General features: G+C 31.5%; 1 protein-coding gene and 1 long non-coding RNA gene across 2 annotated transcripts; one reads left to right on the forward strand and one right to left on the reverse strand.

Moving 5' to 3' along the window:
* Positions 1-419: 419 nt before the first annotated feature.
* On the reverse strand, positions 420-2,438 carry LOC110010717 (uncharacterized). The gene is made up of 2 exons (XR_002285728.3): positions 1,139-2,438; positions 420-704 (listed from the first exon to the last, which is right to left on the reverse strand). It is a non-coding gene; the product is annotated as an uncharacterized LOC110010717 (long non-coding RNA).
* Positions 2,439-11,457: 9,019 nt separating this feature from the next.
* Positions 11,458-14,718, forward strand: LOC105645720 (BTB/POZ domain-containing protein POB1). The gene is made up of 6 exons (XM_012231394.3): positions 11,458-11,910; positions 12,156-12,308; positions 12,415-12,536; positions 12,620-12,683; positions 12,941-13,220; positions 13,624-14,718. Exons 1-6 carry the CDS (start codon positions 11,652-11,654, stop codon positions 14,435-14,437), a joined length of 1,692 nt encoding a protein of 563 aa, XP_012086784.1. The 5' UTR covers positions 11,458-11,651; the 3' UTR covers positions 14,438-14,718.
* The last annotated feature ends 946 nt before the right edge of the window (positions 14,719-15,664 follow it).

Here is a 15,664-nt window from a genome sequence, read left to right on the forward strand (position 1 = left end):
TAATGTGCAGAGAAGGGATAATATTAATTTTGTGGTGGGAATTGTTTTTCTCTTGCAGGGGGAGATTCTTATATGGGGAAAGGACAGAACCAGAGAGACCTGGCTTGGCACTTGTCATTCATTGCATTGGCCAATACAGGAAGAACATTTATCTGGTTTTATTTTATACATGCATTGAGGCAATATAATTTGAAAAAGAACCCACTTTCTGGTTGTAAAAATGTTTTCTTTCCCTTTTCTCGATCATTATCATAAATCACTCCATAGATATATTTTAGGGTTTTCCATATTGAGGTCAACTTATTAATGGGATTTGTTTAGGATTATCTTTTCTATTGTTGAACGAAAATATTATTACTGAAAATGTTGAAATTACAAATTATGTGTACTCTCCACTATTTTCTCACAAACAAAGGATCTTCCAAAGTGGATTTCTGCTTAAAGGGAACCAAATCTAAGCAAAGAATACAAAAAACAAACTAAGTAATGTACCTTTTTCTTGTGCTATCCACTATCATAAATCAAGATATAAAGTTAGAAAATAACAAAACATGAGCATCTGGTCTTGGTGGTTCAAGAAAATCACATTAGAGAAATGAATAGAAAGAAAGATAAAAGACAAAATATTAAAAGTCCTCATGATCTGCCTTTTCTCTAGTCTTCCAGCTTCCATGATGATTTGGTGGTGACACATTTTGCCACTCCTAAAAGGCAACAAAGACAAAACCAAAGAGACTTGATCATCCTTTTCCCTTTCCCAGATTAACCAGTTTGCTTTACATTAAAAAAATAATTAAGAAAATAAAGGTCTATATTTGTAATAAATGAACAATTTCATAAACTTATTTTTCTGTTTAATTGAATTGATTAAACTCAATTCTATCAGTTTATAATAAATACTTCAGATTCATTTTGTACCAAATAAGCAGAAAAATTAAGGAAAAACCATCCAAAATTTCACATGGAAGTATGAAACATACACATACATAATCATATGAAGCTCAAGATATACTTTCTTTTAACCAGAAATGAGTAGAAATGAGTTAACCCAGTAAAGAAAGCAAATCAGAAGGAAACAAGAAACAAAAACTAAGTTGTTTTAATTACAAAATGAATTAAAAATAGCAGGAGTTATTACTTGAACAGAAACCAGTATTGTATTGAGGATATTTGGGTAATTGAACCACTAGGAGACAGGTCTAGCCCGTCTGGGAACTTGTTGCAGAACAGCAAGACCCAAGAACAAGAAGCTATTGTCGAGGAGCTTCTTTCTTCTCTCCATCATGCGGTTGCCTAATTTTAATGCTATAAGCATTATTAAGCTTTTACAACTAACAACTGCACCTTCATAAACAAAACCCTAAAAGCCCTCATTAGCTGATCTAACTCAAACAAAATTATTAATATTATTAAAAAGGGATTACCATAACATTCCTTAACCCTAGTTCTTTGAAGGCAAGATATCAAGAGAGAAACAACAATGGAAATTTAACCCAAAAAGAAATTATCAGAAAAAAGAAAAAGAATAACGGCAAGCACACCTTAACAGAGATCAAAAGCAGCAAACAAGATAATGATAAAGAATTACTCATAAACAGAATGGATAAGTACATGAAGGTTCTTAAGCTATAGCATTATCTCATGAGCATCAAAAGTACTTTATAGTTATACTTTTATATTGAACAGAAGCATCGCCAACCATAAGAAATAGTATTAAATTGTAACCTAAACAAGATTTATGATTAAAGAAGGAAAAAGGGAGCTCCCTTCAGTCCAAGTACAGGAAGCTTAAGATTCAATTTGTCTCCCGCATCATTCACTCATTTACTGGGTAACTTAATCAGCTCGTCCTTAACTCAGTATTTGGATGAATGAGTCGGCAGCTAATTAAATCCTATTGCCACCCATGAGTGGACTGAAGAAAGCTCTCTTAACTGATCCTCACTAAGCACAAAACAAAAGATAATTTTGTTTTTAATAATAAAAGATTTTCATATTTATACCCTAAATAATGCAATAATAGTTTTATATATACACACGCAGATCTATAGCAAATAAGTTTGAAAAGGATTGCACTGACAGAAGAAGCTGTAGACCTCCAAATTTGAAGGGTAAAGAAAAAGAGAGACAAGGTTGAAGAAAGTGACTGTTTTCATTTTTGAAAGAGAAAGACAGAGATCTCATTGGGGAGAGAGAGAGAGAGAGAGAGAGAGAGAGAGATAGAGGGAGAGAAAGAGAAAGGAGAGAGCTTGTTGTTAGTATTAAATGATCGAATAGCTATAAGCAGCTCTCTCATGGATATCTGTTAGTGGGGAAATGGATTTATATAGCTAAATGGAAGGCAGAGATCAGACAACAAAAATGATTTCTTTTTGAACAGTAATAAAAACACATAAAAAGTAAAGAATTAATTAATAAAGAAAAAAAAGAAAGACAAGTTATTCACATTCTTGCTCTTTGCTTTCTTGTTTGGTTTCCATTCCTTGTAGGGTAGAACTGTAGAAGAACACTCCTTCCTACCAATCCCTTTGCCCATCACTCCCCTTTGCATATGTCCTTCATTTTCTTTAATTTACTATTACTTAATTCATAGCTTGGAATGTACTTCCCACCATAAAAAAATGTAAAAATTGTACTTTTTAGTCATCGGAGTTCAGAGACAATCTTGGTCGTATCGCATATGAATAAATTTAATTAATTTTTAATAATAATTACACCCAATAGCCTAAATTTTCATGATCATGTTTATAAGAGCTGCTCGTATGAATAATTAAAAAAAAGTCTATTAGCAGATCTAATAATATTGTTAGCAGACCAAGTTGCTACGTGTACTTGGATTTCTGGATTAAACTACTCAGTACACATATAGGACAATGAAACCCAATAAAGATTCCAGAAAACCTATAGATTAGGGTTTTCTTTTTTTCTTGTGAACTGATAAGCACTTTGTTGGTGGACTGGTGCAGAACTCCAAAACCCTAGAGTTATTTCGGCAAGTCCTTACACTATGTTTGGGAAGTAGAGAAAAGAAAATAAAGGATAAAAATAAGAAACGATGGTATTACTAATCTTTTTTATTTTTCACTCTACGTTTGAATAGGAAGAAAATAAATAGAATGGATCAAAATAAAATTATTTCCCTTTATTTGAAATCCTTTATTTGAAAAGACACAGAAGACTTTTTTTGTGTTCTATTTTATATAAAGATGCATAGGTTAAAATGTCTAATCTGTAATAGAATATATATTCTTATTAAAAGAACATGCATACCTTAAAGTGATGTGTGTAAGATGCAGAATTAGCAGATAATTATATTAATTACAGGCAGTGATTTGCACCAAAAAGCCAATATGTACAGTTCAGCATTGTCGTGAACTAGAATTACAAGTACAAATTATATCTATTTATTAATCTTGCAAGGAACCTGCCTTTTGCACTCCAGTAAAATTCCTGTTTCCATTAATTTATACCTAATTATTTAGAAGCAGAACCAACCTGGTTGTTTTGTTTGGAGTAATAAATCTTGAATTTGAGTTCTCTTAATCAGAAAAATTTTCATCCACGTGACTGGGGGTGGTCACGGTTCCGGTTCCAAAAAATTTAGAACCGGAACCGAACCCATAAAATTAACGGTTCCGGTTACGGTTTAGAACTGAACGGTTCTGGTTCCTCAACGGTTCCAAAATCGAGGGTTCCGACCGGTTCTCCAGCCGATTTTCTGATGGTTCCGGCCGATTTCAGACCGGTTCTGGCCGGTTTCAGACGGTTCTGACCGGTTCCAGATGGAACTAGAACCGTCGATTTCGACTGGAGCTGAAACCGTTACCCAACTGGTTTGGACCGGTTCTGATTTCGGTTCAGACCGGTTCCGGTTCCCACCGGTTCGGAACCGACGGTTCTAGTTCCGAAAACCGAATTTTGGCCACCCCTACACGTGACAAGCAAAAGAGTTATTTTTGTATTGCAGCTTGTAATATTATTTCGACTCATTATATTTACTAGTGAATCATAAAAAAATTAATTAAAAGAGGAAAAAAATTCATTGTATGTCACAAAATATTGTCATAGTGCTGAGATCTAAGCAAATAACACACAAATGGGTAGAAATTATAATCAACGAATCTATTAAAAATAAAACAACTTGTTAAACTCAAAAATGACAAATTACAATTTAAATTTTGAGAGGATGAGATATTGAATTTGGGACTTTTAGGTATGAAGACTTTGTTTTAACCATCTGTCCAAATGCTTTATTGACCATTAAATTAATTAATTAATAATATTGATGCTTTAGAACATTAATAATTTGGTTTAAAATGAAATTTTTTAGACTAATTAGGAATTAGGATATAAACTCCAAGTTTATGATCAAAATTTACTCTATCTTTTACAAAAACTAATAAAATATGAAGTTATCTATATTAAAATATTAAAAAGTCCAAAATAAAAAACTGTGAAACTCGAAAAAACAAAAATCTTTTCACCTTTTTTTCCATCTTCAACAATGTGACTAAATTTTAATTTTGAATATTTTAAAATTCAAAATTGATATTTTTTTATCATAAAGGGTTAAATTATCTTAGATCGATTCAAAATTTAATTTTAAACTAAATTGGACATTTATCGAAAAAATATAAATATAACTTTAAAATCTTAACACCATTAGAATGTCTGAGACGACCATTTTTGTCCACTAAAAAATAACTTTTTTTTTCCTCTTGAATAAACCATAATTAATGAATATAGTGTGATGAGAGAATGTTAAAATTAATAAATAAATAAAATTATCTGAAAGGGGTAATATTCAAAATGTTAAATAATTAGAGAAGGTGGAGGAGAAGATACAGACAGTGAAGGGTGGGGGTGACACAAAAGGGCCAATGGGACTATAATGACCAAGAGGAAATAATAATTTATATATATTTGTGCCAAAAGATCACATCAGATTCTCAGTCACTTACTGAAATCACTGTCTTGTCATCCTAAAAAATTAAAAAAAAAAAAAAAAAAAAAGCTGCCTTCGTTACAATTGGTTCTCCTTTTCTATTTCCTCTCTTTCCATTCCAATTCCCATTCCCAAATCCTTCACCAATTTCCTTCTTTCTTATTTTACCAATTTCATTTGTTTTCCATTTGTCCAATCACTACTTTTTTCCTCTCATCTGTCCATCCATCCATCTAATCTTTTCTCCTGTATATTATTTATTATGTGTTCATCAGAATTTATTTTCCATTTTAAATTTTAAAACCTTTAAATAAAATAGAAGATTTAAAGTATAGAATTAGTTATAAACAGAGAAAATTACTGAGATTTGCATAATGATTTCTCCACATATTGTTAGTAAAATATATAATTTTTTATTTAAAAATAAGTCAATAACATAATATTAATTCTAAAAATCTAATTTCCTTACAGTCCTTTTTCTTTCTTACAACAAAAATTTGATTATTTTTTGCATTTAAAATTGGAATATGTCTCTTAAGTTACCATAGTAGGTCATTAAAATTATCATTTCCTTTTCTTTTTATTTTTCTTCTACGTGAAGGAAAAGGATTAGTGCTTTATGGGACAAAAAAAATAGTGAGTAAAACAATTTTTAGTTTATACGAAAGAATTTATAGACCGAATCTAAATAAATTTTTATGTCGTTCTATACGTAATTTTTATGGTTAATTAGTTAAATACCAACCAGAAATCTCTCATAGCTCGATTAATTAATCAATCTTTTTCTTTTTCTTTCTTTTTTTCTTTTTTTTTTAATTTTATTGATTCTGCATCTTTAATGGGAGGAAATAAATATGATATGACAGAATAGAATGTGAAATTCATTATATTCTATAGTATATATTTTGAATCATGATGGCTTTAATTACTTCTAGTAAGCTTAATTCCACTTAATTAATTATATTAATAGATTAATCCAATTATTAAGAAAGACAAAAACATAAACAATCGCAAATATATAAAAAGATATTATATAATATAATTTTTTTGAGTGATTGGTTATTAATTTGGGCTAATGGCTTAATAATTAAGTGCTATTTCTTTATAATAAATTAAGATTTCCCATTCAAAATTTTCTGATATTTCTAAAATAACCCTAAAAATGGATTCTATGCGTACATATATAATTTGTTACAAGGTAAAATTTGGAATAAATATTATTTCACAAAAGAGTAAAGTTGAATCAATAATGTCGTACGTTGAATTGCCATTATAAATGTTTAAACTTTAAAGCAATTTTCATATCAACTCAGAAAAGCACAAGACATACAGACAACCCGACAGACATGATACAACGTTAGACAATTGCTGCAAATATTAGTATTTGCATCAGAATTCTTAAATTTCCATTAATGAACAATTATCAAACAAAAAGTGTCTTGTTTTCATGTTTCCAACACTTCAAAAAATTCTCTTAATTACAAGAAAATTAAACATTGAAAATTATTTTCATTTAAGTAATGTAATTGGGATTTTAATTTTTTTTTATTAACCACGAGGTGTCTAAAATCACACCCATTTAACGATATAAGTAATTCAATTATTTCTTATCTACTTTAAAATTGCGATTTTAGTTTGATATAATATAAATTTTCTAAAAAAAAGAGAGAAAAATATAGCTCTTTTTGAATCCAAACCTAGAATTTAGTTTATATGTATGAATGAGGATTATCAAGTTGCTAGCATGGTGACAACCTTAGACATGTTATATTTGTAGGTTTATGTCATTCAATAGCTTTAAATTATTGAGTTAGCTACGAGTCTTTTGTAGCTGTGGGTGGGCACACGTGTGTCAAATCTTTCTAAACAATTTCATATTTGACTCGCAATTTATGGAAGAGTTCACTTTTTCCATTAAGCCATTTATCCTGTATCATATAGGAAGAGAAATGTACATATATTTATATATAGGCAGTGTTCGTCACCAGCTTTTTAAATAATTCAAAATGTTAAATATTATTTTTTTATAGTGTGTTTGGTAATAAAATATTTGAAATAATTTTTAAAGGTTAATGTAGCATTTTGTTAGAAGTTAATCATGTAACGGTTAATTTTTAGCATTTTATAAAAAGTTATTCAAACAACTGACAGTTAAACAAAGCTACTAAAACAATTAACCGCTGTTAAAATATTTAATTTTAATGAACAAATTCTAAATTAATAATTGCAAAAAATCTATAAAGTTTGGTGTATTTAGATTATTAAGGCTGATGGTAATATTGTTGTCGTATTAACTTATTATTTTTGACATATTTTATTACACCTATATGTATGTTTAAAAATATTATTTTTTATAGTATTCTGCAATAAGATGAAATCACAATCAAGAAAATGTTAAGTTTAATAATTGAAATCAATGGAATTGAATGGTAATAAAAAAAGTGTTTGATTTAATAATTGAGCATCAAATATTGAAATTTCAAATCTTTGATTAATTTTTGGGTTCTATAATTGAAGCTTTTATTTTTATTTTTATTTTTATTTTTGGGTGGCATCATGTTTTGCATTTATAGGAAAATTTAAGAAAAAATTGTCTAGTTTAGGGGACAACATTGATTTGCATGATCTTGTTAGATATTTGGTGTATCCTCTGTGGGGGACTATACCTTATTATCTCTTCCTCATTAGGGCAACAATGGAAATAAAACTCATCATCCTTTTCTGTCACTTAATGTTTTTAAATTCTATTTATTAATCATTATTCTTTCCCCCTCAATTTGAAGATCTAAGAACAATTTTTCTATCCTTGGAAATGAGTCTGAATGCTCATGGGTAGGGTATATGTGGAATTTTTTTGGAATTAAATGAAATGGGTCGAATTTTATTTATATTTTTAAAAGAAAAATATAGGTTTACCTTTGAAAAAATATTAAGGGTGTGTATTAGGTTTTATTTGAAATATTTATATACCATCCTCGTACTTTTTTTTAAATGAAATCAGTTTTATCCATTCCATTTAAGTCGAAATTAGATGATTACCTATTAAATTAGATAAAATAAGCATTCTTATAAAGAATTTAAATTCACATATTGTAAATGATAAATGTTGCCTATTCATTAATTTTTTCAAGTAGGTTTAATCTCATTATTTCATGTTTTTTTCTTTTTATAAATATAAATTAAACTCTTGAAATTTGAACATATATTCATTCATTAATCTAATGAGAACTAACAATAATAATAATAATAATAATTACATAAACAGAAAAAAGAAAAGAAAATTTCTGTAAATGAAGAAATTATTGTTAGGAATGCTTCCCCTTATGGGTATGCTTAACGGGATTCGACTTGACCTATGAGCTTCAGAGTAATATTGCCCTATCTCTATATGGTGAAGGTGCATTCCCTCTGCTGTTAATTGTTGAAACTATGGTAACTAAGTAGAAGTACTTCTTTTCTTTTACTTCGATTCCACCAAAGTTTGATTTGGTTTGGACAAGACAAGTACAGTTCAGTTCATCCACGACCATAAAATAAAGAACTGTACATTTCCTTTGTCCTTGCTACATAGTATAGGACATTTATTCTTACCTGTTGATACCTACAATTCGACCGTTGCCACTTTTTAATTTTTCTGTTTTACAATTATGGCACTTTTTTTTTTTTCTTGGATTCCTAAAATAAAATTCAACAATTTAATGAAATGAAATGATTATATCTATATATAAGAATTCATTAACCTTATTTTTCTATAATTGGATTGTAAGATGGCGGTTGATTCAATAGTTTTCATGTATTTGATAATTGATGTATTATAGTTAGATATAATATGTTTGGTAAATATTTTAATTAGTTGGATAAACCATAATTAACTTTAATTTGGACTTTTTTTTTTCTATCAATTACTGGCTGATTTATTTTATATTTTATTTGTATTAATCCATTAGATTAATTAGTAACGAATATTTTTATGTAATAGTTGTATTAATTTATTTTTATTAAATATTATTTTTTTATTTTTATTTTTTATGTAATAGTTTGCTGTTTTACATTAAAAAAAATTATAGCAAGTACTAGAAGAGGAAAAGAAAAAGAAATTCTTAGGAAATAATATAAAATGAAACAAATCTAAATGAAAACTAATAATAAAAAAGCTCATTAAAGCATGGATTATCTTTATATTACAAGAGGCACAAAAAGAAAATGATATGGTTTGCAAGTTTTTTAACAAAAAGAAGTTCAAAAAAGAAAACAAAGCCATAGATACAACGCAAAAGAAAGTTGAAAATGTAAAAGATTAACCAAAAAAAAAAGAAAAAATAAATTAAACCACACAATCCCTTCATAGACGGGCGAGGGAAGGAGAGAGAGAGAGTCGCAGACAAACATCAGCAATAGGAGAGAGAGAAAGAAAGAAAGAAACAAGTACCAATGCAAACCACAAAGACACAAAGACCTCTACAGACCCATTTCTTGCTTTATTGGACAAATGGGGTTGTCCCATGAAATGACCTTATACTTGAAAAACACAGCCTAGCAAGCTTAGCTTAAACAACTCTTTCTTTTTATTTTTATTTATATTTTTTCCTTATCATCAGTTACCTTTTCTATACATAATATCAACTCCCATCTTCTTGTCATGATGGGCTTTTGCCAGGTTACCTGCCTCACATGCTTCGGTCCTTTGAATGGTTTTCATTATTATTATTATTATTCCATCTTCTTTCTGCATTTTCTTGGAGTTTTCTTGGATTTCTCTCTCACTTGTCTTTCTTGTGGTCTCACTCGTAACTGTTTCAATTTTCAGGTTTACCAGTCTTTTTTACATTTTTGGGCAATCACTCCAAAACATTTTGCTATCACATGTCTCAGACAAAGATTCTCAATTCTGAGGTTTATCATATGTTGCCTCTGCATTTCCTACTTACATATTCCTTCTCTTTTTTCTTTAAATAAAAAAAAAAATGGAAAATTCATTCATTCTTCTTCAATTAATCATGATTAATTATGCTAATTAAAAGAAACTTGTAGTTCTTGTAACCAATAATTATTAACCTAATATATATATATATATATATCATTTTGCAGACAGAGCCTGTACAGTGTACTCTCAGCTGGACAGAAATGACAATAATATATATTTTTTTTTGGCAGAGAGATAAGTATATCAGGAAAATAATTTCAGCTGTATGATTTGTTACTTGTTTGGGAAGTAATATTCATGCCTAAATCCACGAAGTTGAAAATGTATATTCATAATCTATAACCAAACACCCAATCCCACATTTCCATGTTTCCAGAAAAGCAAGAAAGAAGAATATTTCATTTCGTAGATGCCAAATATATATATATATGTATATATATTATTTTGGGTTGATATGACTTTGCAGAGAAAGTAAATTATTAATTAGTAACTAATTAATTCTTGAGATGCTTTAATGCGTAAGCTTAAAAGTAAATATTTATGGTATAAAAAGCATAATTAAAATTCCTCATGTCTGCTTGAGTAGACAATTAAGAAAAGTTTCTAAAATATAAACAAATTCATGATTCATGGAAAATGCTATGCTTTAATTAATTTAATTAGGCAGAATTTTTAGCTTTTAATTTCTAGTATGTTGCTTTTCAACCGTTGATGATTTGATAAAAGTAAAAGATTCACATAAAACCCTGTACTTATATGTGGAACCAACGCAAATATCTTTTTTTTTTTTTATGGATTTTTATTCTTTTGTCGTCTTAGATGATGTTACGTTCAATCAGAACATAGTGTATATATTAATAATTTGAACTAGTTGATAGATTATTAAAAAAAAAAAAAAAAAAAAAAAAAAAAGAAAGAAGAAGAAGACTACATGGATCTGGATCCGGTTGGGTAAAGAAGTTTGGTCAGAGAAGGCTGTCAAGTTCTAAGACTCTAGGCCCATTTAATTGTGTCATTATAAGGAGCCCAATGGATTTCAGACATCTGGGCTCCAGAGCCTGTCTAACTTATTAATGCGGCCCAAGCAATGTCTAGAGTCTGTTGTATGCTACCGTGTACGAATAACCATTCAATTTATTCTATTATTAATCTAATGGGTATAGAGTATTTGTGAGTAATTCAATTTTCAAATTTTCAACAACTACTATTCAATTCTAAACTAACAGCCTGCTACCAACAGAGCAGGATTCTCTTCCTATTATGTTGTTGTGGATGGTGATTTATGAAAATCCATTTCAATCCTACCTTTTTTTTTTTTCAAGAATCACAAATAAAATAAAATGAGTATTACTCAAAATATTAATTATATTAAAGTTAAATATAAATAAATTAATGAATTATTAAAATGTTTTCAAATTTTATAATAATTTTAAATTTCCTTCCCTTTTTAAAATTTTGTTGAGGAGGATACTTCCATTTTGGCAATAGTTTAAAATTTACAATATTATAAAAGAATTTAATTATTAATAAACGCACCGTTTAAGGGTAAGAGCAATTAGTCCTCGTCAAACGACATCGCCATCATCGCTCAACGGACTTTGCTGCGTGCAGTAACAGCCAGAGACTAACCACCAAAACCGTAAAATACCAAACTGCCATCTCAAAGCAATTCTTTCTTTCTCTCGTCTCACCTTCCAAAATTCGCTGGTTTCTAGGTTTTCTGGTAGCAACAAAAGCTTTCCGTTACTTTAAATTTTGATTTAAGAATTAGTATTTTTGGGCATGAGAGTGCCGAGTGCGGACCTCTTCGATCCCCGAACCATCATGGATTCTGATTACTCTCCTGGTGGCCTCGATGGCTCTGGTTCAGACCCTGACTTCGCCTTCGCCTTCAACGATAGCAATTTCTCCGATCGTGTACTTAGGATCGAGATCATCCCCGATTTGCCCGAGACGAAATCCGACGGTGACCCTTGCACCAGCATCGCTGACTGGGCACGCAATCGCAAGAGGCGAAGGGAGGACATCAAGAAAGAAAGTGGTAACCTTTTTATTTTATTGAAAAGTTCTAGTCTTGTTGTTCAATTTTGGGTTTCAAATCAAATTGGATGGTTGCTTTAAATTTAGTTTCCAATTTAGGATTTGAAGTTTACATGGGTATTTGTTAATGGTGGTCTCGGGTTTCAAGTGAACAGGAGTAAGCTAAATGTGCAGTGTAAATTTTTGCTTTTCTATGTTGGTCTTCTTTTGGCTGATTTTGCATATGGTTGCTGTTTCTGGGATTAGCTGCTGAGGTTATTGGGCAAAGTGAGGAGCAGATAATAAATGTTAACATGCCAGACACTGAGGATGTTGTGGTCTATGAAAATCAAGACGAAGAACCTATGGCAATGGTTGAGGAACCTCCTACAGATGCTGATTTGAATTTGAATCAACTTGGTATTTGCTTTTGCTGTTTACTGTATTGCATGTGCTTTATGACCGTGTTAAATAATAAATCCTTGCTGCTTATGGAGATTAGTTGATTGTATACTTCCTTCTATAGGTGATGATGCTTCTACTAGTAATGACTCATCCTGGAATATGGATTGTTCAACCGTCCTAAGAGTCAAGACTCTACATATTAGTTCTCCAATATTAGCAGCTAAGAGTCCATTCTTCTACAAGGTGAGGGGTTCTATCCTGTTTTGCACTGCCTCGATTCATTTACCATTTTATGGATCTTTATGAGCTTCAGTTGTTTCTTCTAGTTATTCTCAAATGGGATGAGGGAGTCAGAGCAGCGACATGTCACTCTACGGATACATGCCTCTGGTAAATACTATAATACTTCATTACTCTTGTATGCTGGTAAAAAAAGTTGATTGGTGGCTTACTTGTCATGTGAAAAACTTGAATTCTCTTTTCTTAGTGTGGAACTGGCTCGAATTCTTTCAAGTCTGCAGTAATCAGTTATGCTTCATACTGTTTTTGTTGGGTCCTTAACATTGCTAGTGCTGTAGTTGCAACTAATTTGTTCTTAAGAACACTTGTTAATGGTTTGGTTTTCCCCCTTATTTGTCCTTGAGCAGAAGAAGCCGCCTTAATGGACCTACTTAATTTTATGTATAGTAGTACCTTATCAACAACCACACCTACTGCTTTGTTGGATGTGCTGATGGCTGCTGACAAATTTGAGGTGGCATCGTGCATGAGATATTGCAGCCGGCTGTTGCGAAATTTGCCAATGACCTGTGAGTCTGCATTGCTTTACTTGGACCTTCCTTCTACCATTTTAATGGCTGAAGCAGTTCAGCCACTGACAGATGCTGCTAAGCAGTTCCTTGCTGCACGATACAAGGACATAAATAAGTGAGTCTCTTTCTTATTTGCAGTACCAGTTTTGTTCTGGTTGACAGCTTTTCTGCTAATATTGTGGTATTTTTCACTTTATATGTCAATCTTGCATGTGATATCCATTTAGTTTCAATCAATGGCATCTTTTTTTCTTTTTTTTAAAAGATCTTTTTGAGACGGATTAATGGCATTCCTATTTGAAGACAATTTGGGATGTTTGCTAATATGGTGTCACAGGCTATACTATAGAAGTGGAACAAATATGATAAGCTTGTATATTTTATTCTCTGCACGGTATACTGATTTCTTGTGGGATTAGGGAAATATTCTCCATGAGCCTGTCTATGCCCATTTTTTTACTGGTTTTTATTCTCAAGTTACTGACTCAAATTTTTTTTTTTTGCTGCATTTTTTTTAGGTTCCAAGAAGAGGTCCTTAATTTGCCATTGGCTGGTATTGAGGCAGTATTATCCAGTGATGATCTTCAGGTAGCTTCTGAGGATGCTGTTTATGACTTCGTGCTAAAGTGGGCTCGTACTCATTACCCAAAATTGGAGGATAGGCGTGAAATCCTTGCTACACGGCTAGGTAGACTAATACGTTTCCCATTTATGACCTGCCGAAAACTGAAGAAGGTGTTGAGTTGCAATGACTTTGATCCTGAAGTTGCATCCAAGGTTGTACTTGAGGCTCTCTTTTTCAAGGGTGAGACACCATATCGGCAGCGTATACTCGCTGCAGAAGAAGCTAATTCTGCCTATCGTCGATTTGTGGAGCGAGCTTATAAGTACCGACCAGTCAAAGTGGTGGAGTTTGAACTTCCCCGTCAGCAGTGTGTTGTATACCTGGACCTGAAGCGTGAAGAGTGTGCACATCTATTTCCAGCTGGGCGTGTATATTCACAGGCATTTCACTTGGGTGGTCAGGGATTTTTCTTGTCTGCTCACTGCAATATGGACCAACAGAGCTCATTTCATTGTTTTGGACTGTTTTTGGGAATGCAAGAGAAGGGATCAGTAAGCTTTGCTGTTGACTATGAATTTGCAGCAAGATCAAAGCCATCTGAGGAGTATGTGAGCAAGTACAAAGGGAACTATACCTTTACAGGAGGAAAGGCTGTTGGGTATAGGAACCTGTTCGGTATACCCTGGACGGCATTCATGGCAGACGACAGCCTCTACTTCATCAATGGAATCCTCCATCTCAGGGCAGAACTTACCATTAGACAATGAATCATTGTCTTGAAAAAATGCGTTTTTCACCTAGTGGCCTCCGGTGTTTCTTTTAAATACATATATATAACTGCCTTAGGAACATTTTGGATTCCTGACCTGGTGTTATTTGTTGTATTGATTCCTGAAGCCACATTACTGAAACGAATATGTATTGAAGGATCAACTGATATGCTGTTCTCTATTTGTCTAGATATCCAGGCTTTTGTATATCAGATTACAGCTAGGGTCATCGGACTATGGTTTCTATTAATCAGTCAAACTTATAGTTAATTTGTATATATATCAGATGTTAAACCCTTCTGCTATTTATACCAGCAGAATAACGATCACGTAGTGTACCTTAAACAAGATAAAAGAAATGGTAGATGAAAATATTTTCATGGGAAAAAGAAAAAAAGAGAAAAGATAAAGTCAATGCCAAGTTAAACGGTAAACCACCAGAGACCAATTGGTGGCAGAACTCAGGTTCCACTTTTGGCTGCATCATTGGCAACCCATCAAGATTTTATGCCAATGCCATGTAGAAAGGGAACAGAAAAACCCTACCGTGCCTTAAACCATCATGAGTTGATTGGTGCCTTTATTTAGTGCAAAGTATTTTTCCACTGTAAGTAGATTTCATAATTTTCCGCTTACCTACTAATTTCTTTCTTAAGTCATCAAACAAATTACTCCAAACAAAAAGTGTAAAACTAGTACTGATTTTCACTTTCTTGGAACTTCAATAGATTGTTAGATTGAAATTATAAAATCAAGACAAGCATTGGAGTGTTCTAGTTGCTTCCACAGTAAGAAGAGCAATCAGCGGATCTTTGTACTGATGATAATGCAAATAATCCTCCTCTCCCCACCCCCCCTCCGCATGTTACGGGATAAGATTCTGCCAGTTTTTTTTCTTTTCCAAACATTTTAAGAAGGGCTATTGATAGGAATTGCAATAATTAGGATTCTGATTTCTAAGGAACAGGTATTTTCTTCCTTTTTCTAATTCTACAAATTCTCCTATGTGAGAAAGCTAATCTATGATATCATTTTGCAGTGAGAAAATATCACCCATTCTGTCTATTTTGATCTGCCCTCAAGAAAGCAATTAAATTAATACTCTTTGATTGAACTAAATTACTTTTTATCTAATTCTACGGTTCTCCTCCGAAGAGAATAAAGCGGGAGACGATAAGATGATTTTCAGTTAATGGCAGAAAATAGTTATTGTATTTAATAGAC

Source organism: Jatropha curcas, chromosome 4, assembly GCF_041381405.1.
Source record: "Jatropha curcas cultivar XTBG-Jc1 chromosome 4, XTBG_Jcur_1.0, whole genome shotgun sequence".
Taxonomy (NCBI): domain Eukaryota; kingdom Viridiplantae; phylum Streptophyta; class Magnoliopsida; order Malpighiales; family Euphorbiaceae; genus Jatropha; species Jatropha curcas.

Coding starts and splice junctions, on each gene's coding strand:
- LOC105645720 (XM_012231394.3), top strand. CDS start 11,652: ATGAGAGTGCCGAGTGCGGACCTCTTCGATCCCCGAACCATCATGGAT. Junction 12,309..12,414: donor TTTGAATTTGAATCAACTTG/GTATTTGCTTTT, acceptor TTCCTTCTATAG/GTGATGATGCTTCTACTAGT. Junction 13,221..13,623: donor CGATACAAGGACATAAATAA/GTGAGTCTCTTT, acceptor CATTTTTTTTAG/GTTCCAAGAAGAGGTCCTTA.